At 37.3% G+C, this 26,707-nt stretch overlaps 1 protein-coding gene across 4 annotated transcripts in view; it reads left to right on the forward strand.

The window, feature by feature from the left end:
- The window catches only part of COL14A1 (collagen type XIV alpha 1 chain), a 218,122-nt gene that overhangs the window by 19,046 nt on the left and 172,369 nt on the right, over window positions 1–26,707 (forward strand). For all 4 annotated transcript variants that reach the window (XM_038555416.1, XM_038555415.1, XM_038555414.1 and 1 more), the window contains exons 3-5: window positions 4,446–4,562; window positions 14,437–14,580; window positions 18,829–18,918. In XM_038555416.1, the coding sequence (XP_038411344.1) occupies window positions 4,446–4,562; window positions 14,437–14,580; window positions 18,829–18,918 (351 nt within the window). The remainder of the gene's footprint in view (window positions 1–4,445; window positions 4,563–14,436; window positions 14,581–18,828; window positions 18,919–26,707) is intronic.

Consider the following 26,707-nt stretch of genomic DNA (forward strand, 5'->3'; position numbering starts at 1 on the left):
AGCTCGGAGTCCAACCCAGGGCTCAGTCCCAGGACCCTGAGATCCTGACCTGAGCTGAAATTAGGAGTCAACACTTAACCAACTGAGCCACCCAGGCGCCCCTGGGCAGTGCATTTAATTGAAAAATGACCGAGATAAAAAGCCAAGGTTTTTGTTGTTTGTTTGGGTGTTTTTAGATCACTTGGAAAAATAAGCCAAATACTCTGCTGCTTAAAGGTCATTTACTTAATAAATATAAGATGTTGTTCTATTGATACTGTACCTAAAACTACGTTTTGAAAGAGAACACATTCTCACTGCCCATACTATTCCATCTAGATCAGTCAGAGGTTTTTGGTTGCAAATAAAAAAAACTTTGGGCAGCCCTGGTGGCTCAGCAGTTTAGCACCACCTTCAGCCCAGGGCAAGATCCTGGAGACCCGGGATCGAGTCCCATGTCGGGCTCCCTGCATGGAGCCTGCTTCACTCTCTTCCTATGTCTCTGCCTCTCTCTCTCTCTCATGAATAAATAAATAAAATCTTAAAATAAAAAACTTTTTCTGGACACTAGAAGAAAAAAAAATTGCTGGGAGGTAACGAAGTAGCTCATATCATTAAAGTTGAAGTTAAGTAATTAAGTTTGAAAAGGATAAGAGGGATCCCTGGGTGGCTCAGTTGCTTAGCGCCTGCCTTCAGTCCAGGGTGTGATCCTGGAGACCCAGGATCAAGTCCCAGGTTGGGCTCCCTGCATGGAGCTTGCTTTTCCCTCTGCCTGTGTCTCTGCCTCTCTCTCTCTCTCTCTCTCTCTTTCTATCATAAATTAAAAAAAATCTTTAAATAAAAAAAAAGTAGTGTTTCAGGAAATTAAAGAAAATATTTTATTAAAAATAAATCTTTGAGGGTACCTGGGTGGCTCAGTCAGTGGAGCATCTGACTCTTGATTTCAGCTCAGGTCATGATCTCAGGGTGGTGAGATGGAGCCCAGCCTCAGCTCTGTGCTGGGCTTCGAGCCTGCTTAGGATTCTCTCCCTCTCCCCCTTTTTCCTCTACCTCTCCCTACCCCCCTCCAAAACACATGCACAGGCTCTCAAAAAAAAAAAAAAAAAGGACTCTGCATAGGTAGTCACATATCAAAACAACAAGATTTCAGTTGTTGAGTTGAAGTGAAAGAAAGGAAAAAAGAAAGAAAGGGAGAGAAGGAAGGAAGGGAAGGAGAGAAGGATGGAAAGTTAACACTTAATAGTCACATTATGAAATATAACTTCCCAAATGCCTGTTGATAACAGTGAGGCTCCAATAAATAACATAAACATTCATTTTTCTGACTATAGATTTGATTTCTATGAGAATAATTGTAGTGAAATTTGGGGTTTAAAAAAAATTCCCTCTCAAAAAGAAAAAACACCCACAGCACAACAAAACAAAAATAGCTCTATACATTCAGTAACAAGCCAAACCCTGTAGTAGGGAGGAAAATAAGGAATGGATCCTTCTCATTCTTTCTCCTCAATTTTCCTTCAGGATGTAATACATATATTCACAAATGTTGTATTTGGCTCAATCCCACACAGGAAGCCTGGCTTCACCATGCAAGGAATGAGTTGGTTGGCTTGCCCTGGGTTCTTGCTGTGTACTAGAAAGCAAACTTTACACTTGTTTTTTGTCTTCTTTAAAAGCTTAGAATTTTAACTGATATGAATTAAATTCTGAGTCAAATTCATGTCAGCATTTATAATTATTATTGGAAGTTAAGTGTACGTATAGAAGCACCTCCTTTGTGCTTGCAAAAAGATAATTAATGGGTCTGGCAATGAATATACCCAACTTTTTGTTTCATGAGATAAGAACAATTATTTCTACATTGCATTTACAGTGTTTCTGTCAATCTTTGCTATCTCACTCTGGCACAAGTCCCAGTGTCTTCCATACAGAGAAAATAACCAACTTTGAAGTTTGAAACTATGATCTCATTCCTCCTTCTTTCTTAACTAGCATTTTTTCTGTTCACTCTTTCCCCCCTAAAGGCAAAAAATATAAAGGAAATGTGAACTTTGTGTCTAACCCAGATTTTTATTTACTGATTGTGAGAATATTTTTGCTTATATAGGCAATGAATGTGGTCTGTTGTTAAAAGAGAATGGTGGTATTGCCTTTTGCCAGCAGTTCTAATAGGAGTGCCGTCATATGTATCACTTGTAAATTGTTTAAAAAGTTGAACACCGATGGATTTAGCTGTTGCATTTGCGGAAGCTGTGTTTCCAAGAGTAGTTTAATGGAAGCCAATGCCACTCTGGGTCTGGAGTACCATCTGTATTGTCTGGGCATGATCCATGGGATCAGAGCATGGTCATTGTCATCTTCACTTTCTCCTGGGGGTTCAGAAGACTGGAGCTATTGATTAAAAATATGTGGCATGGCTGTAAATTCAGACCACATTTAAAGAACAGTAGCCTGGGTAGAAAATGCTGTAAAGATATCTCATCTTTAATCTAGGAATTCTGAATGTCATTGACTTATTTGCCCTCCTTGAGAAGTCAGCATCCCTGGGGTACCGATAGAATTGGTTGATCCTCTTACAATGGTCTAGACTGAGGCCTTCATCCTGCTTGTTGTTCTTCTCCACTTGCTGATTCCTAGGCATGTCAGCTGTATTTTGCCAGAACATTCATGCAGAGCTTTGTAATAAGCATGGCCAATGATGTCTACAAGCCCACTGGCAAGATTTGGCCAAGAAACTGGATATATTTAAAATGCTTTAATTCTTATTTTACATCTTCTTCCATAATTAATAGGAGCCTACCTATGCATAGATTATTCTCGCCAAGTTCCAGATTAAGCAAAATAGTAATAGTTCTTCGGTTCATCCAAATGTTAGGTTTGGCCACCTTCCTCTTGAATTTCAAAATAGTTATGATAAATCCATATTTTCCCATAAACGAGAGAAATGTAAATTCTTTCTTCCATTCAAATTGAGAATGGGAAGTTAATGTTTTTGCTTTGCATGGCTAGCATTTTCTACTAGAAGTAGTAAAGGGCAGTAGAAGGAGAATACCTACTCTTAAGATTGTCTATTTCATTGCTTATTGATTTTGGATGAGTGGGTAGTTTGTAGAGTAAGTCACTTATTCATCTAGCTCAGTGAAGGGTGCCTTCTTGAGATGGCTCTTCTGCCAAAGAAACAGAGCATTTCATTGGGGTCAGGGATTGTCACTCACCAGTATGTGAACTTGGGCAAGTCTCTAGCTTCTCTTTGGTTCTCTTATATATAAAATTCAGATATCAGTGTATTTTTGTGAGAATTAAATGAGCTTTTGAGTTCACCCCTTTAATGAAGTGAGGGCAGGAGGAGGAAACATTTATTGACCACCTATTACATTGCGTATACCCATTATCCTATTGTACGTTTGCCATCTATCTTGTGCAGAATGCATTGCTGTCACCTTTTCTAAAAATAGAGCTTTGGAAGAAATGATCACTCAAGATTATTATCTAATAAGTGACATAACTGGAGTCAAATTAATGTCCAAACCTCATATTGTGCCACATGCCTATTAAGGAGAATGTTTGTTTCCCCCACCCCCACCCATTCTTTCTGTTTCCTAAAGTGAGAAAGAAAGATAGGGCATAAAAGTGGGTAGTGTTAAATCTTCTGTTACATGAAAGCTTTTCTTTTTTGACAAACTAATATTGGTACTATGTAATTAAAATCTTATTAAAATATTTCTTTTGAAATTCTGGAACACTGATGTAGAGTTCCAAAAACATGTTTTGAAGTTTGAATGACATACACAAAAGTAATAGAGACCTATCCATTTTATGAACTATCAGAAAGGATTAAATGTACTGGCATGGTTCATGACCATATGCTGTGTTTCTTTCTGAAAGATATAAATCAACTACACCTCAAGAATGGATCAAAGTGTGTAAAATATAATTATCTTTTATTTGGTTCTTTTTATTTTGGTCTTTTATAATCTCTCAAAGGTTTATAAATAAAGATCTTATTACTATAATATGTCCATGACAACCTTCTTAAATGACCTTATCGTAAAAAATACTGGATTACTAACGTGAAAACCCTGAAGGCATAAAACAGGTCCCAGTGGAATAGATTTTAAAAGCTCACATGTTCCGAGTTGAAAAAAAAATCATCCTTGTAACATAATGAATGCATTTTACAAGATTGGCTTCAATTTAAACTAGAGTATTAAATTTTAACCCTCAATCATTGGTCTTTGTCATAAGGTCAGTACCATTTGATAAATGCTTATCTCTTGAGTAAGAAACAGATGCTCTTTGGTTTGTATCATTGTGCGAACTGATCAATTCATTAATGGGGTTATAGAAAGAGCATATCTTGAGGCTGATGAAGTCATATGTTTTGATTTCATTATGTTGACTTCAGTTTAACTAATGGAAGCTCCAGTGTTCCAACATGTAAACAATTACTGTTTTTTCTTTTGCAGTGGCTCCACCCACACGGTTAAGATATAATGTAATATCTCATGACAGTATACAGATTTCATGGAAGCCTCCAAGGGGGAAATTTGGTGGATACAAACTTCTTGTGACTCCAGCTTCAGGTAAAAACAGTTGATTGTGTTTTCTAGAGCATTGGCAACTTCTTACACATTGGTAACTAAACATGTGAAGTACTGAGTGTTGCTTTAAAATCATTTCAAAGTTTTTTTTTAATTTAATATTTGAACTTGAAACCTAATCAAGGCAATAATATTCCTAAAGTCTAAAGAGTCACTATTAGGTTCCCCATAATTCTCCTTGGGAGAAATTTCCAGGCTATTGACTATTACCTCTGTTCACTACCTCTGTTTCAACATAGTATGAATATTTTTGGTCTGTTGACACTTAAAAAAGAATAGAGTACATCTGGAAGGCCAACGCTTGTGGCTAGCTGTGTAAATTATGATTAATTAACTTGATAGTATATTATTCAGCTGTTATACATTAAAATGATGTAAGCTAAATAGACATTGTGAAAATAAGTGATCAATTAAATCAGGAAAAGCAAAAGTTAGATTTATTGATCATGAAGATAAAGTAGTTATGCAAAATTTTTAACATTAAATTTTGCTTGAAGTTTTTTCTTTCTTCTATTGTATGTTTTTGTTATACAAATAGAATCAACTAAAACAACAGAGTATATATAGGGATTGCTGTTGTTACACAGGGGGCATGGTGGCAAAGAGCAGGTCAACATGATGGAATGTTTGAGTTCCACACCTGGTTCTGTGGTGTATAAGAAATGTCCTTGGGCAACTTATTATCCTCTCAGTTCTCTGAGTTTTTCTTTCTTTCTTTTTTTTTTTTTTTTAAGATTTTATTTATTTATTCATGATTTTATTTATTTATTCATTTATTCTCCCTCTCACACAGAGGGAGAGAGAGAGAGGCAGAGACATAGGCAGAGAGAATCAGGCTCCCTGCAGGGAGCCCAAAGTGGGACTTCATCCCAGGACTTCAGGATCACACCCTGGGCCAAAGGCAGGCACTAAACTGCTGAGCCACCCAGGCATCCCAGTTCTCTGAGTTCTTATGTAAAATGCAGAAATAGCACTAGTTCCCATCTCATGGACTTGCTGTAAGCATGGAACTCAAAATGTGGTCTGGAAATCAGTACCATAGGCATCAGCTAAGAGCAAATGCAGAATATTGGTCAGCACCTCCCACCTGCTGTATCACCATCTGATCTTTACAAAGATCCCCAGATGACTCCTATGCACGTTAAATTTGAGAAGCACTGTTTGTGAGGACTAAATGGTATGGGGATTGCCTGGATCACACGAGGAGAGAACCTGCTCCTTCCTGGAGTATATTTGAAGATGGTACATTGCATCTCCAAGGACAAAAAAAAAAAAAAAATCCACCAGGCACCACTGAGTTCAATGGAAGGGGACAGAAGCCCACGCAGAGGGGGAATAACAAGGTGGAAGCTTTTCCCTGTGCTGCATCATTGACTCCAGGCACCTGCTCGGCCTTCCGATTGCTTTTCTGGGACAGAATTGTGCCGGGCACAGCGCTGGGAGGCTCCCCTCCAGGGGAGGGAGTGGGTCCACACCTTGCCAGATTGGGAGTTTTTAATGCCAGCCCTGTACCAGAGATAAAACACAGGAGAACTGTGGTGCCAGGTGTGCTGACAGCCTGGAGACAGACAGGTTGAGGGCAGAGATCTAATAGAAGCCTGGGATATGGGAGGAGGGAGGGGAGAGTGTTTGCTTTTCTGTGAGGGCTTCCTGAACGGTGTTGGGTGCTAGTTCCTCTTCCCTGGGACAGGAGGGAGGGGAGTGATACCACCATCCACCCTTGCTCACCAGCAGGGTCAGCACCCCCAGTGGAAACTGGAGCTGCTTACACCAAACCCAACCCCCTGTACCCTTTCTAGGGCAGGTCTGTGGGCCTGCACAGCAGGCCTCTCCCCCAGAAGATCAACACAGGCCCAGATATAATGTATCTGATGTCCATGTCCCAAGTCTACTGATCATAGGGTGCTGCAAAGCAACAGCTTCAGTTCTGGTGGGAATAGGACAAGGCTTTCCCTTTTTTATTTTACTTTTTAAATTTTTCTTTAGAATCAGGCTTATGGTATTTGTTCATTTGTTTGTTTGTTTTTTGTTTCCTTTTCTCATTTTTTGAATCAGCCTTTTTATTCTTTTTTTTTCCTTCCTTTTTTCTTTTTCTTTGGAATCAGGCTTACAGTTTTTTCTTTAGACAGAAACTTAGGCAAAATGACAAGAAGGAGGAATTCTTCCCAAAAGAAAGATAAAGAAGAAATCACAGTCAGGGATCCACTCAAAACAGATATAAGTAATATATCTAAACAAGAATTTAGAATGACAGTCACAAAAATACTATCTGAGCTTGAAAGAATCATAGAAAACAGCAGAAAAGCCCTGCTGTGGAGATAAAAGACCTAAAAGCTAGTCAGGCTGAAATAAAAAATACTGTAACTGAGATGCAAAACTGACTGGATATAATCACAGTGAGGATGAAAGAAGCAGAGGAATGACTAGGTATATAGAAGATAAAATTATGGAAAATAATCAAACTGGAAAGAAGAAAGAAAACTATTAGATCAAGGATATAGACTAGAGAACTCAGTGATTCCATAAAGCACAGCAATATCTGTATCCTAGGAGTCCCAGAAGAAGAAGAGCAGGAAAAAGGGCCAGAAGGCTTATTTGAACAAATTATAGCTCAGAATTTCCTTAATCTGGGGAAGAAAACAGGCATTTAAGTCCAAGAGGGACAGATAACTTCCCTCAAAATTAACAAAAGTAGATCAACACCAAGACATATCATAGTGAAACTTGCAAAATACAAAGTTAAAGAGAGAGTTCTGAAAACAGTGTGGGTTAGCAGCACACCTGTCCACAGAAACCTGGAAGGCCAGAAGGTAGTGACATGACATAATCAGTGTGCTGAATGGGAATAAATGCAGTAAGAATACTATATCCAGCAAGGCTGTAATTCAGAATAGAGGTAGAGATAGAGAGTTTCCAAGATAAAGAAAAACTAAAGGAGTTCATGAGCACCAAACCAGCTCTGCAAGAAATATTAAAAGGGACCCTTTGAATGGAAAAGAGAAACCAAAAGCAACAAAGAGTAGAAAAGAACAGAGACAATCTATAGGAACAGCAATTTTACAGGTAATACTGTGGCACTAAATTTGTATCTATCAATAATTACTATGAATGTTAATGGACTACATGCTCCAATCAAAAGACATAGGGTATCATAATGGATAAAAAACCCAAACCCATTGATATACTGTTTAGAGACTCATAGATCCAAAGATTGAAAGTGAGGGGGTGGAGAACCATTTATCATGCTAATGGACATCAAAAGAAAGCTGGCGTAGCCATCCTTATATCAGACAAACTAGATTTTAAACCAAAGACTGTAATAAGAGATGAAGAAGGGCACTATATCATAATAAAGGGGTCTATACAACGAGAAGATCTAACAATTGCAAATTTTTATGCCCCCAACTTGGGAGCAGCCAAATATATAGATTAATTAATAAATAACTTAAAGAAACTCATTGATAATTATACAATAATAGTAGAGGACTTTAACACCACATTCACAGCAATGGAAAGATCACCTAAGCAGAAGATCAACAAGGAAACAATGGCTTTGAATGACACACTGGACCAGATGGACTTCACAGATATATTCGGAACATTTCATCCTAAAGCAGCAAAATGCACATTCTTTTCAAGGCACATGGAACATTCTTCAGAATAGATCATATACTGGGTCACAAATAGGGCCTCAACCAGTATAAAACGATGGAGATCATACCATGCATATTTTCAGACCACAATGCTATTAAACTTGAAGTCAACCGTAAGAAAAAATTTGGAAAGACTACACAAATGGAATTTAGAGAACATCCTACTACAGAATGAATGGATTAATCAAGAAATTAAAGAAGAAATAAAAAAATACATGGCAACAAAAGAAAATGAAAACATGATAGTCTAAAACCTTTGGGATGCAGCAAAGGCAGTCAGAAGATGGAAGTATATAGCAATACAGGCCTTCCTCAAGAAGCAAAAAAAGTCTCAAATATACAACCTAAACGTACACTTAAAGAAGCTGGAAAAAGAATAGCAAATGAAGCCTAAAACCAGCAGAAAAAGAGAATAATAAAGATTAGAGCAGAAATAAATGATTTAGAAATATAAAAACCCCAATAGAACAGATAAACAAAACAAGGAGCTGGATCTTTGAAATTAATAACATTGATAAGCTCCTAGCCAGGCTTATCAAAAAGAAAAGAAAAAGGACCCAAATAAATAAAATCATGAATGAAAGAAGAGAGATCACAAACAGCACCACAGAAATACAATTATAAAAGAATATTATGAGCAATTATATGCCAAGAAATTGGGCAATCTGGAAGAAATGGATAAATTCCTAGAAACAAAAACTACCAAAACTGAAACAGGAAGAAATAGAAAGTTTCAACAGACCCATGACCAGCAAAGAAATTGAATAAGTAATCAGGGGCACCTGGGTGGCTCAGTTGGTTAAGCGTCTACCTTCGGCTCAGGTCATGATCCCAGGGTCCTGGGATTGAGCCCCATATTAGGCTCTCTGCTGAGCTTCTCCCCCTCCCTCCACTGCTCCCCCTGTTTGTGCTCTCTCTTTCCCTCTGTCAAATCAATAAAAGTCTTTAAAAAAAGATATTGAATCAGTAATTAAAAATCTCCAAACAAATGAGTCCAGGGCCAGATGACTTCCCAGGGGAATTCTCCCAAGCATTTAAAGAAGAAGTAATATCTGTTCTTCTGAAACTGTTCCAGAAAACAGAAATGGAAGGAAAACTTCCAAACTCATTCTATAAAACTAGCATTACCTTGATTCCAAAACCAGACGAAGGACCCACTAAAAAGGAGAATTACAGACAAGTTTTCCTGATGAACATGTATGCAAAAATTCTCAACAAGATACCAGCTAGTCAAATCCAACGGTACATTAAAATAATTATTTATCATGATCAAGTGGGATTTATTCCTGGACTGATATCTGCAGATCAACCAGTGTGATTCACCACATTAATAAAAGGATGAGAACCACATGATCCTCTCAATAGATGCAGAAAAAAAGGATTTGACAAAGTACAGCATCCTTTCTTTTTTTTTTTGTACTTTATTTTTTTAAAAAAGATTTTATTTATTTATTCATAGAGACACAGAGAAAGAGAGAGAGAGAGAGAGAGAGAGAGAGAGGCAGAGACACAGGCAGAGGGAGAAGTGGGCTCCATGCAGGGAGCCCGACGTGGGTCTGGATCCCAGGTCTCCAGGATCACGCCCTGGGCTGCAGGCAGCGTTAAACCACTGCACCACTGGGGCTGCCCACAGCATCCTTTCTTGATAAAAACCCTCAAGAAAGTAGGGATAGAAGGAACATACCTCAATATCATAAAGACCATATATGAAAGACCCACAGTAATATCATCCTCAGTGGGGAAAAACTGAGAGCTTTTCCTGGAAGGTCAGGAATGCACCAAGGATGTCTCTCTCACCACTGTTACTCAGCATAGTATTAGAAGTCCTAGCCTCTCTCTGCGTGGAGTCTGCTTCTCTCTCTGCCTGTATCTCTACCCCTCTCTCTCTGTGTGTCTCTATGAATAAATAAATAAAATCATTTAAAAAATCTAAAAAAAAAAAAGAAGTCCTAGCCTCAACAATCAGACAACAAAAAGAAATAAAAGGCATCCAAATTGCCAAGGCATAAGTCAAACTTTCACTCTTCATAGACCACATAATTCTCTATGTAAAAAAACCAAGTCTCCACCAAAAAATTGCTAAAAGTGATACATGAATTCAGCAAAGTCACAGGCTACAAAATCAATGTACAGAAATCTGTTGCATTTCTATACACCAATAATGAAGAAGCAGAAAGAGAAATCAAGGAATTGATCCCATTCACAACTGCACCAAAAACCATAAGATACCTAGGAATAAACTTAACCAAAGAGGTAAAATGTCTGTACTGAAAACTAGAATATTTATGAAAGAAATTGAAGAAGACACAAAGAAATGGAAAATCCTTCCTTGCTTATGGATTGGAAGAACAAATATTGTTAAAATGTCAATACTACCCCAAAACAGCCTTCACATTTATCAAAATAACACCAACATTTTTCACAGAGTTAGAATAAACAATGCTAATATTTGTATAGAACCAGAAAAGACTCTGAATAGCCAAACTAATGTTGAAAAAGAAAACCAAAGCTCGAGGCATTGCAATGCCATATTTCAAGCTGTAATACAAAGCTGTGATCATCAAGACAGCATGGCATTGGCACAAAAACAGACACATAGATCAATGGAGCCAAGTAGAAAACCCAGAAATGGACCCATAACTCTGTGGTTAAACTAAGCTTCAACAAAGCAGGAAAGAATATCCAATGGAAAAAGGACAGTCTCTTCAACAAATGACGTTGGGAAAACTGCACAGTGACATGCAGAATAATGAAACTAGGCCAATTTCTTATACCATGCACAAAAAATAAATTCAAAATGGATGAAAGACCTAAATGTGAGGTGGAAAACCATCAAATCCTAGAGGAGAACACAGGCAGCAACCTTTTTGACCTCAGCTGCAGCAACTTCTTGCTAGACATATCTCCGTAAGTGAGGGAAACAAAAGCAAAAATGAACTATTGGGACTTCATTAAGATAAAACTTATGCACATAAAGGAAACAAAACTAAAAAGTGACCTAAGGAATGGAAGAAGATATTTGCAAATGACAAATCAGATAAAGGGCTAGTATCTAAAATTTATGAAGAATGTATCAAACTGAACAGCCAAAAAACAAATAATTGAGTTACAAAATGGCAGAAAACATGAACAGACATTTCTCCAGCAAAGACATACAAATGGCCAACAGACACATGAAAAAATGCTCGACATCACTTGTCAACAGGAAAAGACAAATCAAAACCACAGTGAGATATCACTTTATACCAATTAGAATGGCTAAAATAACAAGACAGGAAACAACAAATGTTGGAGAAGATGCAAAGAAAGGGGAACTGTCTTACACTCTTGGTGGGAATGCAAACTGTGTAGCCATTCTGGAAAACAGTATGGAAGTTCCTCAGAAAATTAAAAATAGGAATATGCTATGACTCACCAATTGCACTACTAGATATTTATCCAAAAGATACAAAAATACTGATTTGAAGGGGCACATGCACCCCAGTATTTATAGCAGCACTATCAGCAGGTGGAAAAAGAGCCCACATGTCCAACAACTGATGAATGTATAAGGAAGATGTGGCATATATATTATATTATATTATATTATATTTTTTTATTTTATTTTATTTTATTTTATTTTATTTTATTTTATTTTATTATATATAATATTGGTCAGCCATCAAAAAGAATGAAATCTGATCCCAGGGTCCTAGGATTGAGTTCTGCAGGGAGTCTGCATCTCTGTCTGCCTATGTCTCTGCCTCTCTCTGTGTCTCTCATGAATAAAAAAATAAAATAAATCTTAAAAAAAAAAAGAATGAAATCTTGGCATTTGCAGCAATGTGGACGGAACTAGAGTATATTATGCTAAGCCAAATAAGTTAGAGGAAGACAAATATTGTAAGATTTCACTCACGTGGAATTTAAGAAACCAGATGAACATAGGGGAAGAGAGGAAAAAGTAAGATAAAAACAGAGAGGGAGGCAAATCATAAGAGACTCTTAACTATAGGGAACAAACTGAGGGTCGATGGAGGGGAAAGTGGGTGGGGGGATGGGGTAACTGGATGATGGGCATTAAGAGAGGGCACTTGTGATGAGCACTGTGTTAAACGTAAGTGACGAATCACTAAATTCTCCTGTAACAAGTACTTCCCTCTACTAACTTGAATTTAAATAAATCTTGTGAGAAAAAAAAAAAAGAGATTCGTGAACATCATTATGAGCTTAAAGGTCAAAAAACAAGTTTCCATTTGTGGTACCTCTGAGAATTCCCCATGTCTGATCCTGAAAGTTTATTCTTTTTCCTCCAGGCAACTGGCATTTTAATTTTCCCTGATCAATTGCTGATAATTCTAAACTATTGAGTACCCCACGTAGGTATCATTAAGGAAGCAGGGAGCCTTGGAAGTAATTTGTGTAATCTCCGAACCAAATCTCAGCCAGATCCTTCAATCCCCTCTGCCATCGCACACCCACAAAGCGTACCTCCAGCTCTTACTTAAACACCTCCAGAGACAAAAAATAAAAATTGAGAATGAAAGCAAATTATTTCTTCATGAATACTGGCTATATTTTGTCCAGCGACCCAATGTCTTTATGCAGTGACCCAAGCCAATAAGACAGTGTTGACACTCTGGTATCTACTTGATCAAGCATAAAATAAATAGAGTAAATAAAAAGAGTTATCAATGTAGCTAGACACAAAATGTAGACATTTTAGCACTGCAAGACTTGTTCTAAGTATAGTTTATACCAGGCTTTCCCAAAGTGTGTTCCATGGCAATCTGCAAGGTCCTAATAGCTGTTATACCACCAAATGGGTTAATGGTCAAAGAAATTTAAGAAGTCCTATTTTAAAGAGTTTAAAGCTTCTTTTATTGTAGAATTATCAACACCTTTAGTAATATACCTATGCCTCTCAGAGAGGGATTCTAATACAGAGTATTCTAAGAATACTTTTTTTTTAGTGAAACACACATTAAGAAAGATTTATTTGGTGCACTTTGTAGTAGATGAGTTTTAAATAGTAGAAGCATTTTTTTAAATACAGGTCTTTTTTTTTAAGATTTTATTTATCCATTCATAGAGACACACACACAGACAGAGGAGAGAGAGAGAGAGAGAGAGGCAGAGACACAGGCAGAGGGAGAAGCAGGCTCCATGCAGGGAGCCCCCTACGTGGGACTCCATCCCAGGTCTCCAGAATCAAGCCCCGGGCTGCAGGCGGCGCTAAACCGCTGCGCCACCAGGGCTGCCCTAAATAGTAGAAGTTTGTGAAACCAGGTTTAACATCTTGCACATAAATGAGTTTAAAGGAATGGGTTTTGGCAAGAGAAAGGCTCAGTTCTGCCTTCTAGTAGCAGGCTGCGTGGATGATAGCAGCATCAAATTTCAGACATAACATCATTAATTTTATGAGACTATGATATAAAATATATTGTAATCTGTGTTACGTTTAATTCATTCAGCAAATTTCAGATCCTCTTTGCTGTTAGTGCTAGCGGGGTGGAAGTTTTAAACTTCTCCCTTCTCAGACTCAGTAACTGCTGCCAGAAATTAGAAAAGATAGGCATATTTGGAATTTTGCATAAAAGTTGAGTATTTAAGCAACAGTGTTTCCAGGAAAGCCTTAGATGTCAGTCTAATTTGGTGGAGAGATAATGGAGGTTTGAAATACTTTCACGAACCAAGCTAACTTTTAAGTAGCCGGGCAATGATTGGTTCCATCAACACACTGAGCCAGTTATGCTCAGATTTAAGACAATTAAATTGCTAATGCTTCGGGGATGCTTTGACTCAGTTTAGAGAGACCACAGCAAAAATTCCAGGGTAGGTAATGACATTCAGTCTGTTCATATCTTTCCCTTCACTTTTAAGTGGAGTTCTTTCCTTCAAGACTGTATCTGATGTCGAGGGCTTACTGTCCTCTAATCCTGTACTATGGCTTTTCCTGTGTATAAAAGCAATAATTGCATTATGATGAAAGATTTTTGTAGATGCATTTTATCTAATTTGGACAACTGTTTTAGTTACCTAATGCAAAAAGTACAACTAAGAATGAGAAAGAACAATATATTAAAAGTAAGTTCTGTGTCCATAGGCACCCTTATATATTTTTTAATGTTTTTACCTTGAAAATCTTGTTTACTAATATATTTTCATAATATATGCAATTGGCCTGTTACTTAGTACTGACTTACCTTTCTGTTTTACTATAGGTGGAAAAACCAATCAGTTGAATCTCCAGAACACTGCAACTAAAGCAATTATTCAAGGTCTTATGCCAGACCAGAATTACACGGTTCAAATTATTGCATACAGTAAAGACAAAGAAAGCAAGCCAGCCCAAGGTCAATTCAGAAGTACGTATTTACAGTTCTTAAAGTGTTACCAGGGGACTCTGTTCCAGCTCTGAGTTGGAGTCTGTGGTAAATATTGTAACAGGTTAAAATTGGATTACTTAAAAAAAAATTGGATTACTTAGATTTGAAGAGTTCTTGAAGGATATTTAGTGAAATCTTCCTTCTAGCACTAATACACCTCTGTCCCTCCCTTAACCCATTTCACTGAATGCCTACTTAAATCCTCTAAATTTTACTTCTTAAATGCTCTCGCTCACACTGTCCTCTGAACCTTATGCAGACATCTCGTCGACCTGGTACATAGTAGGTGCTTAGTGAACACTCACCGAATGACTCAGTGGATGATGCCTGCACCTGATCTATGGTATCCCCAGCAAGTGCCAGTCTAGCCTCTACATAAACAATCTATACAACAAGGAAGTCAACTCTTTCTAATAGTGAATCAGTTGACTTTTACTGTTTTCCTGTTATGTGCTGGGTCCCATGACAAACAGCTTTGTGAACATGGTAAATGTTAAGGAGATAGTTAAATTCAGGGCTCTGTGAAGGGAGATGTTCTGTCTGTCCCAATAATGGGCTAGGATGAGAATGGATGGGGGATGGCTTCATATTTGAGCCAATTATCAAATAGTAAGTTGGGAAGACAGGGCAGGGTAGGCATGCAGAGATATTCTAAGCAGGGGAGAAAACTCTTGAGGTACTTAATCCCTGTCATTAGAAAGCCTCCCCTTTACTGAGTGTAAAAATTGTTTTTACAGGCTGTGATTTTTTTGCTTTTGGGGAGATAGATATTCGTTCATTTATGTGTTCTTTTCTTCCCCCACATTTAACAAGTACATATTGCATGACTACTAAGTGTCAGGCCTTATTTTCGACCCTGGGAACATGACAAATCCCTGCCCCTGTGGACCTTTTATTCTAAGAAGAGACCACAGTAACTCCCTCTTCCTGAGAGTGGCCATTCATATGTGGATGGCAAAGTTTTGTGTATTGTGAATGCAAACAGATGAGGCCTGTCCTGGTTAACTTTCTGTGTTACTTCATTGTTACTACAGACTCTTTAAAAATTCCACCTTATTAAAGGGTAATTTTAAACATATTTAAAAAAATCAGCAGGGTAGTATAAAAAACCCCCAAAGTATCCATCAGTCACTTCAATAATTACCCATTCACAGCCCATCTTGTTACATCTTTTATCCTCCCCCCACCACTCTGCCCTAGTTTTGAAGCAAATTCTGGACTTCATTGCAAATCACAATAGCTTTTCAAATCCTGCCATTAGCTTAATCCACAAATCTGGGAGGCTGTGAGATTCATCCACGAATCTAGAACTGCGTGTGCAACAGTGTTTTAGCTGGATTTTCTGCCCCTCTCTCCTTTTTTCCCCCTTCCTCTTCTAAGTAATGTTTTATGACACATATTTTGGGATTTCGAAATAAAAAAAAACCCCAACTTTGTTCACCAGCTACCGCTTGAAACTTCTGAACAAAGACATTTGGTGAATCCACCTGTCAGTAGGACATGCAGATGTTTTAAACATGACATTCTTTTGAGATTCACATTGTCTGGAAGCTCTGGAAAAGGGTTTTATGTAATTTCCAATATAAATCAGCCTCTGTCTGCCTTTTATTGGCACTGTGCTTCAGTTTCTGGCCTCCGACATTCCGAAATGAGTAAGCGAAATAACTCTTCTTAAAGTTTATGAGAAACAGTGGACGGACAAGGAGACATTTTACTTTAGATTGAGGGTATTGCAGTTTATGATTCCAGAGAGTCCATTGGCTGAGCAGCATAAGGAACAGGTAACCTAAGAAAGCTTTTCCAATAGCTATTTACTCAAAGCACTTCAAAGGAAATGCAGTTGTTTTCAGCTTGCTTAGCTCTGCTGAAATCATCTTATTAAGACAGTCTAACTGATAGTTGATTCACTTATATGTAAGTGTATATATTTCTTAATTACATCATTATTATTGTCAAGGATTCGTTGTTCCCAAATAAAAATTAAAATAACTTTGGATGGTTTTCTTTTTCATTTTGCTCCTTGTGAGATGGAGTCTAGTCTCCACTCCCTGGAAAACTTCCATGGTTAGGTCCAGGAAAATGATGAATCAAACAAATGCTGTGCATCTAGGTTTATAATTAGTGTAGAGTCCTCACGAGTCCATCTTCTGATACACAGAGAAGCATGAGACAATGCTGTTGGATTTTTAAAGATAGAAAGGCATGTCTGATGTAGTGTATGCATTTGGCCAAGCAAATCAAGCATGGCCTCAAGTTTTTTCATCTGCAAATGGGGGTAATGATATAGCCTATTACTGCATGGATTTAACTCACTTCAACACATACTAGGGACATGGTTGCTGTTGTCATGATTAAGGCCACTTTGCTTATGACAGTCTGTTTTCCAATTTAATTTGCCTCCTGCATGAAGAAGAGAGCAGTGTCGTATGACATATGTGTTGCAACTTATATATAAAACCTAGGAACGCAGTTAAAAGTGACTGTTTTGATATATTTATATAGCAGAATGGTTTATGGCCCTATTTGGCAAATTTTCTTTTTGGCTATCATTTTCCTCTTTGGAATGATATTTTGCTAATCTCTGCCTGTAAAATCGTGCCCATCTCTCAAAGTCTGGCTCAAATATCATGTTCCCTATGAAGTGTCCCTGAGTTTCCTCCTCTGGAATTATTCTTTGCCAGATCTATTTCTGCTTCTATCGCCACTCAGCACAGTTGTTCTCATATTAAAATTGCAGATTTCTTTTACTGAATGTAAGCAATTTGAGGCCATGGCCTATGGGTGGGTGGGGTTGAAGATATAGATTTGGAGATTATCCACAGGAGGGTGCACATTAAAATTGTGGGGTGATAAAATTATAGGCGGGGTGTACAGAGATGTAGGGCAAACTTACTATATGATCATGTTTCAGGAATGGAAGCAGAAAAAGGATCCAAAAAAAAATGATAATATAAAGGAAGAGTCAGAGGAATACAAGAAAATCCAGGATAATGCCTCTGTAAAAACTGACAAAGAATTTAAAGAAGGAGGTGTTCCAAAGTGGTCAACGCTTATAAAGAAGTCAGAGAGTGAGGTCTGAAAAAAATGGATTTAGAAAGTTAGAGGGTCAGTGGGAATAATAGGATCAAGGCATCTTCTTCTTATTATTTTTTAATCTTGGAATATAACCTCTAGGTACCACAAAGCCAAGGAAGGTTTCTAAGGAAACAAATAATAGAGCTAGAGCAAACATGACCTTGGCAGCTGGCAAATCTCAAACCCTTTCAGCAAAAGGAAGGAAACCAGTACAATGAAGAGGAGGAGGGAGGGATGATAAGACAGGGTTAATGAAATAACGCCCTAGAGAAGGCAAGAAGGATGGTTCAGAGGAAATCCTTCCTTCCCCTTCTTAGCTCACCCTGTAATAAATCTGCTGATTTCCATGAAGTGAAGGCAACAATTAAATTAAATATCTCACTATAGGATCACTTCTTCCTTTTCATGGATATTTTATTTGTGCAAAAACCATTGCCACTGGTAGTGGTCTGAACTGGCTCAAAACAAGGTAGGGTGCCAAGCAATAGCAGGAAACTTCTGTGGGGTTTTAAGCAGTGGGAAGTGAAGGTATGAGAGAGTAGTAATATATCCATTGGTATGGATATATTAATTCTGGGCTCCTGAATATTTCATACTGGTACTGACAAAGAAATTCTACTGCTACTTAGTAGGGATTTTTTTTTTTTAAGTTTGAAAGGAAATTATTTTGGGTTTTCCACTCTCTAGTTGCAGATAGACCAACTCCAAATGAGTATCTTCATGGCCAAGATCTTTCTAGAACAGGGGCCATCACATAGGCCTTTTTCAGAGACCAGAAGATATGTCTTGAATCCTGGGCCAATACTTCCTGGTTTTATGAAATATGTTTTAATTAGTTAGCCTCCTGGTCTTTCCTTCTCTCATGCATGAAATGGGGGTAATCATGCTGATTTTATAACAATTATGACAGGTTGGATTTATTTAATACATCTGCCTGTAGTGAGTACTCAACCAAAATAATTTCTTAAGTGTCTTCCACACCTTCTCGTGGCAGGGTTGAAACAAAATAGCACTTCTAATCTTTGGGAATGGAATCCTATCATGGAGCTAATTTCTACTTAATACTCTGAATACTTGCAAGAGTTTTAGCTATGGAATATTTTCTTTTAGTCTTTAATATGACATGCTGCTGTGTTTCTACATTTCTTCCAGTTAATGATTTGGAAAAAAGAAAGGAACCAAAACCCAGAGTCAAGGTTGTGGATAAAGGAAATGGGCACAAACCGTCTCCACCAGAAGAAGGTCAGTTTTTTGTTTTGTTTTGTTTTGTTTTTTTGGGGGGGGGGATTTTCTTATTTTGGGGGTTGAGTTGTTCTAATTAACACAAGTGATATACACACACCTGGCTATTGGCCCCATCAGAAGAGTGCAGATCTGATACAGAAGTCTCCCTCAGCCCTATGCCACTCCTCCCTTCCTCACATCTAGTAACTGCCAGTACTTTTCTCTCCCTTCCTCTCTGTCTTCAGTACCTTACCAAGTTCTCGTGGATTTATTTTCTATTAAAATACTGGCAGGATCTGTTCATTTCTTTCCACATCTATTGCCAATACTCAGCTAAGCTAAGTTTCTTTTCTGGCATACAGGATTAGTTAGCACACTCTCCATTTATTTTCTACCAGGAAGTTTGAGGAATCTTTTCAAAACAAATCTGACCTTATGCTCCCTCTGCACACCCCTTAAAGCTCATTCAAGAGCTTTGCACTGCTCTTAGGACAGAGGCTAAAATTTTTAACTGGCCCTCCATGCCCTGCCTACCTACCTGTATCTTCCTCTCCTTCCTCACCAAACAGCTCACTGCTGTCTAGCCCCGCTGGCTCATTCAGATCTTTTAAAGATCTGGTTTCTCTCTGCTGCACTGTCTACATGAGACACTCTCCCCCATCACTGCTCTAGGTAAATACTGCCTCTTTTTCCTGCAAAGCTCATTTCAGTCATCACTTTCTTTAAAACCTTCCCTGACTCCTTTCTTTCTTTCCAGGCCTTCAAACAACAACTAATTTTCCTTCACAGCATTTGCTGTAGTTATAATTTTACATTTACTTATAATTGGAATGTTTTGCTTTTTCCACTAGACTGTATGATCCAAGAGAATAAGATTGTGTCTGTTTCTGCTCCTTACTGACTCCTCAGTATCTAGTAATTTCTACTACCTAACAGGAGTCTAAGTTAATATTCACTGAATGCAAAGACAACTAAATGGTTTATGAAGAATGCAAAATATGAATTGCTAAAAATATAGTCACCCAACAACCTGCCCCAGTGATTATTTTCATGCTTTGACATATGACTTTTCTGTGAATATACAGACATATATGCACAGCCTGCCATATTGTATTTGTTGTTCTCTGCATTGTTTTTTTTCTTCACTTTGAGAACTTTCTATGTTACTGCATACAGGAGGGAGGATAGCCTAGAGGTAAATTGCATCAACATGCCATTTACCTGCCTGAATTCAAAGCTTTGCCTTAAGCTTGGGTGATTTATGCTGTCTTTGCCTTAAGCTTGGGTGATTTATGCTGGTTATTCTAATTTTTATGTCTTTGTTTCTTCATCTAGAATTTATTTCATAGGCTTCTTAGAGATTAACTGTGCTGACAAATGTCAAATACTTATAATACTGCCTATCAGTAAATAATGTTAGCTGTCAATATTAATCTACCTCATTCCTTTTAAGGGCCAGATAATATAGTAACTATTTCCCATACTGATGAGCATTTAGTTACTTTATAGTTTTCACTATTGCAAACCTGCTGGAAAAACATACTTCTAAAAGTGGAGGGGTGCCTGTGTGGCTCAGTGGGTTGAGCATCTGACTCTTGGTTTCGGTTCTCCCAGGGTTGTGAGGTCGAGTCCTGTATCAGGATCTGTGCTCAGCATGGAGTCTGCTTGGGATTCTCTCCCTCTCCTTCTGCCACTCTCCCTCTTGTGCTCGCTCTCTTTCTAAAATAAATAAATACAATCTTTAAACAAAATAAAAATAGAATTTCAGTGTTTAAGGATATGCATATTTAGAATTTTTGAAAGTGTCTATCATAGTGATACTTTTTCCAATAATTTATTTTTAAAAATAAATTCTTTCCAATATTTGGAATTTCCAATATTTAAAAAATTTTCTCCACAATATTAATTGCTTTACTTTGGATTTCTTTAATTACTAGTAAGGTTGAGCCTTTTTGTTTTTCATATCTTCAGTGGTCATTGGTATTTTTTTTCCCATCTTTGGTCCATGGTCTATTTTTGCTCTGTGTTCCTTGTTTTTTTCTAAGAATAGTTTTCTATCTCCACATTTGAGATGCTAAAACTTTTTCTCTTATATTGTCATATTGTTGAAAATATCTTTTCTTGATGTATTATTTGCCTTGCAACTTTATTTATGCTTTTTGAAAATATTTACTTATTTATTTATTTATTTATTTATTTAGATTTTATTTTTTTATTAATGAGAGACAGAGAGACAGCAGAGACATAGGCAGAGAGAGAAGCAAGCTCCCTGTAGGGAGCCCAATGCAGGACTTGATCCTAGGAATCTTGGAAACATGCCCTGAGCCAAAGGCAGATAGATGCTCAACCACTGAGCCACTCAAGCATCCTGTTTTTTGAGAATTTTTAATACAATTTTAAAAAATTCATGACAGTTGTACTGTTGTTACCTTTTATTGATGGCTTTGTGACTTTCTTAGATTATGAAACATTTTCTTGTCTAATAATTTATCATTTTATATTTATATTTAACTATAATATTATAATTTATTGTTACATATATCAGATATACAAAAAGTATAAAAATAACATAATAAATGTCTTTGTCCAGTTAAGAAAATAAATGCATTAAAATATAGTTGGAGCTCCCTGTGTATCCCTACATATGCCCTTCCCCTCTTCATAAGAGGCTATCAGTATTCTGAATTCAGTGTTTATCATTCCAATATGTGTCTTTATCATTTTATTACATATATCTGAATCCTGAAACCATATTTTAATTATACATTTATATCTTAAGTTTTATATACATTTTATTATATGTACCTTTTTTGCAACTTGCCTTTTTTTAGAACACAATATTAGATTTTTAAAAGTTATTTACATTACTTATGTAGAGGCAATTTATTCATCTTTGTTGTGTAGACTAGAATCCCATTGGATAAATAAACCCCAGTGTATTTAATCCTTCTACTCTTAATGTTCCCAACATTTTGCTATTACAGACTTGCTATAAATACTCTTGTTTATGTCTCCTTCTGTACACACAGTAGAATTTCTCTAGAGTGTATACCTAGATTTTGAATTATGCAGTTGTAACATGCATATCTTTAACCTCTTTGATTGTATTTATGGTGTCACTATCTTCTGGCTCCTGCTTTTGACAAGCCTGTATCCATCTAAAGGTTGTCGTTTTCAGGTAACTTCTCTTTTCTCTCTAGTTGCTTTTCAGTCTTCTTTCCCTTTTCTCTGGCATTCTGTTGTTTCACTACAACAGCCTAGTTACAGATTTCTTTGTGCTCCCAGAATTAGGAGTTCTGTCTTTCACCAGTTCTGGAAAATTCTTAACATTTCACTCTTCAAATATTTTCCCCCAATTATCCATTCCTTTCTGTCTACACTCTTTTTGTGTATTTAAATTAGATTTCTCATAGATAATCTCCTCCAATGTCTCTTCATTTTCATGCTTTTTCACCTCTCTGATTTTATCAATGACATTTTGAGTAATTTCCTTTACCTTTCTACTAGCACACTAATTATATCTTTTCCTTTTACAAATCTGCTTTTTAACCTGTACTTTTCAATGAGTAAATCTTTTTTTTCTGGAAATTATGTTTAGTCTTTAATAAATTTCTATGATACTTTGTTCTATTTTAGTGTTTTAAAAAATTCTTGCAATATCTCCATCATATTTGTTTTATATTCTGAGCCCAATAATTATATTATTTAAAGTATTTGGAGTCTACATTCTTCTTTTTCTTTTCCATACTGGTCTTCATTCATGGTGCTTGTTTTCTTGTTTGATGTGTCACATTGGTTTGTGAGCTTATTTGTGGGAATTCTTCACAGCATGGTTTAGGAGTATGCCTCTCCAGAGAGGTGCCCTTTGGTAGTAACTATTTATGTTTATTTTTTGTCTTGGGACACTCAGAGGTTGTTTACAGTTACAAGTTCATAGGAGAGGTAGTTTTCTTCCACACAGAGCTTAGGCCAATACAAACTCTTTATTATCTCCCTTGCTGGAAAGCAGATATTTTTTTCTAGCCCATTATTTCTCTAAGCCCATTGAGGGTGCTGCTTTCACTTGAGAAGTATCAATTTCAGCCTCCTACTTAGAATGCATACAAGGTCTTGTCTCTTGTTCCCATATGACCATTAGCTGAACCTCTTGACTTATAAACTCCTGGTTAATATGAAATCTGCCCCCTTGCAATAAATAATTTGTGAAGAAATACTTTGAGACCATGAAAATATTGTTTTTTTTTCATTAAAATTTTACCACTTGTTTTAACCTTCATTGATGATTCTTAATCTGTTACTGCTGTGCTGTTTATAAAATGGTAATTTTCCTAACTTCATTGTTTACTCTGCATATAATAGCTGGCTTTCTCCTGTAAGGGAGATCTTTCCCTTCTCTTACATTTGTTTGTCTATTTGTATCAATATGGACCCATGGATTCTTATTTTATGGGATGGATTATAATCCATTACTATCATTATTTATTTTGATGCTCAAATTCTTCCAGAGTTGTTCAGTGGGAGCTATTTCATGCTGTCCCCTATGCCTATCATTCTTTAAGCTTTGCCTATTTTGTGGCACAAATCTTACATTCCAGAGTCATGTTTTTTGTTTGTTTGTTTGTTTGTTTGTTTTCTCTGCTTCTCTGAAATTAATCGTCAGAAAGTCCTGGTTTATTTTCATGGAAAATGGTATTTAGAAGCCAAGATGTGGACATGAGATGTGCTTATTGCATCTAGATTGTCATTGCTTCTAGGTCCTCTTCTCTAGGTACACATGCACCATACACACACGTATGCACACTCTTCTATCTATTTATCTATCATCTGTCTTATTCTATCTTGTATCTACCTTAGACCTTTATCACAGGGTTCATTTTAGTCCTCCTGTTTCCATATTAATAACCCTTTTGCAAGAGAGTTGGAAACATGGCTCCCTATGTCTTAAATATATCTACTTACATGCTCAACCATAAAAATATTTTTAGAGGGGTACCTGTGTGGCTCAGTGGTTGAACATCTGCCTTTGGCTCAGGTCCTGATCCAAGAACCTGGGATTGAGTCCCATATCAGGCTCCCCCTAGAGAGCCTGCTTCTCCCTCTGCCTATGTCTCTTCCTCTCTCTCTCTGAGTCTCTCATGAATAAATAAATTAAAGAAAAAGTTTTAGAATTTCTAATCTATACACACTGTAAAAAAAATTATTAGTTAAGTTTCAATATTTGTGGGACACCTGGGTGGCTCAGCGGTTGAGTGTCTACCTTCGGCCCAGGGCATGATCCTGGGGTTCTGGGATTGAGTCCCGCATCGGGCTTCCTGCATGGAGCCTGCTTCTTCCTCTGCTTCTCCCTCTGCCTATGTCTCTGCCTCTCTCTCTGTGTCTCTCATGAATAAATAAATAAAGTCTTTTTAAAAAGTTTAAATATTTGCTTTTAGTGTGGGTATATAATAAAATAGGTGTTCAAAAGTATCATGGGTTAGTTCCTTTCCTCCCTATTCACCATGGTTTTGTTATTCATTTTTAATACTGCTAGGTTAATTTGTGAATGCATAAGACATTAATGTGGTTCTGAGAGCAAAAATTATACAAAAGAAGTATCACTTTATTCAGAAGAAGTATCACTTCCTTATTTCGCCTACCTATTTTTACCCCTCCCCCCTTCTAAATAACCAAATTCATTAGTTTCTGATTTATCTTTCCTATTTCTTTTGGAAAAAAACAGATTTGTAAATAATTTTCTGGAGGATTTTATGTAAGTTCTCAGCTGAGTTTTGGCTTAGCATTCTTTGCCATGTGGTGCTTGAAGAATGGCACTCAAGGTGAAATCCATATTCTATCCATGGATTAGAGTTGACCCCAGGTTTAGCTATAGCTATTCTTACATATCGTTAAGTTCTTCATTTTTCCCCTTGATTCACCTTCCTTCTGCTTTTCTAAAATGAAAGATTGGGTGAAGTGAATTAAATATAGGAAAATGGAAATTGAAAAATTAAGAGTAACATGCAAACATGTTTTGATAACTAAATGAATACCCAGAGGACCATTCCTTCAGCAGAGGATTTGTTTTACTCACTTAACATGATTATAGCGGGGCCTTCCTTGAGCCCAGGAACTGTTTCAAAGTATTTATTGCAGTGATTAGGACCTGGTTTAGGACGAAGACCATCAGCAATTTTGTGGAAAAAAATGTTGGCTTCCTCTTTTTGGCAGGGGCTCCTGTGAGGCATATGCAGGGACAGTGAGGATGGTGAGGGCACTGGCTATGGGGGAGAATTGTCTTAAAAAGTAAGTTATAAAGAGTGGTAACAATCCAAGCAAGAGTTAGGGCTCCCAGAAGATTGAGGAAGAATGTTCATGGGGCCCGTAGGCAACAAGAAGCCTTTCCCCACCCGAGTTGGGATGTGCCACTCACCACCTCCCCTCTTCCAAATGTATCAGTTCCATAATTCACACTGAAGTATGCTGCTCTTTTTCTGTTTACACTCTATACTTTTGGTCCAAGAGTCTACATTGATAGTGGTTCAGATACAATCATACATATTTCACATATTTTAGAATTTTAGCTTAAATATAAAGAGCTCAGATCCTTAACAGAAGTCGCTGTGCAGTTAAATAGTTACTTGCTTTCCATCTACTGTACATGTTTCTTCGATAATCCAAAACAAACTCCCAAACAAAAGTGGTATTTGCCTTTGAGCATAATACTGGCATGTTTGCCTCAACGGCTATTTCTCCTTTGTTGTCCAAACAGCTTTCTTCAGTTATTTTTAGTGTTTTGCACAAGAATGCAAAGCCAGATTGAAGATTATGAAACAGATAGGAAAAGTCCACATAGAAGTTTTTTTTTTTCCCCCTCTTAGTGGTTTTTTAATTAAGATCTCTGACCTGCTTGGCTTTTTTTAATGAAAAAAAAAGAAATAATTTTTTAAAGATTTTATTTATTTATTCATGATAGACAGAGAGAGAGAGAGAGAGACAGAGAGACAGAGAGACAGAGAGACAGGCAGACAGAGAAGCAGGCTCCATGCCAGGACCCAACACGGGACTCGATCCCTGGATCCCCAGATCACGCCCTGGGCCAAAGACAGGCGCCAAACCGCTGAGCCACCCAGGGATCCCCTAATGAAATAATTTTTAATGAAAAAAAATTTTTTTTGTTTTCTACAATAAGAAGATAAGAAGAGGGTCTTTTTTTTTTCCTAGGAAAAAAATGAGATGAGTACAAGTTATTCTTTTGAGGATTGGCAAACTATGGCCTACAGGCCACATACAATCTTGTTTTCTTATAAAAAGTTTTCTTGGGACATGGCTATGCTCAGTCCTTTATGTATTGTCTGTTACTGGTTTCCCCCAAAACCCAAGTTGAACAGATGTAAGAGGTATCACATGACCTGCAAAGACTAAAATATTTTCTATCCTGCTCTTTTCAGAAAAAGATTGTCATTTTTTGCTTTTTTTTTTTTAAGATTTTATTTATTCATGAAAGACACAGAGGAAGAGGCAGAGACATAGGCAGAGGGAGAAACAGACTCCTTGCGGGGAGCGGGGGAGCCTGGTGCGGGACTTGATCCCAGAATCCCTGGATCACAACTGAGCCATAGGCAGATGCTCAATCACTGAGCCACTCAGGCATCCCTGTTCCTTGCTTTTGAATGTGTTGGAACAGAGTCATTTGATGACCCGAGTAATTCATTGCTTCTCTGAGGACATCTGGTCTATGTTGGCATTTCCAGTAAGAATTACATAGGTTGTGCTCTCCCATATAAACCTACAGTGGATCTTAATGCTCATACTAACATGTTTGACTTTT

Source organism: Canis lupus, chromosome 13, assembly GCF_011100685.1.
Source record: "Canis lupus familiaris isolate Mischka breed German Shepherd chromosome 13, alternate assembly UU_Cfam_GSD_1.0, whole genome shotgun sequence".
Taxonomy (NCBI): Eukaryota; Metazoa; Chordata; class Mammalia; order Carnivora; family Canidae; genus Canis; species Canis lupus.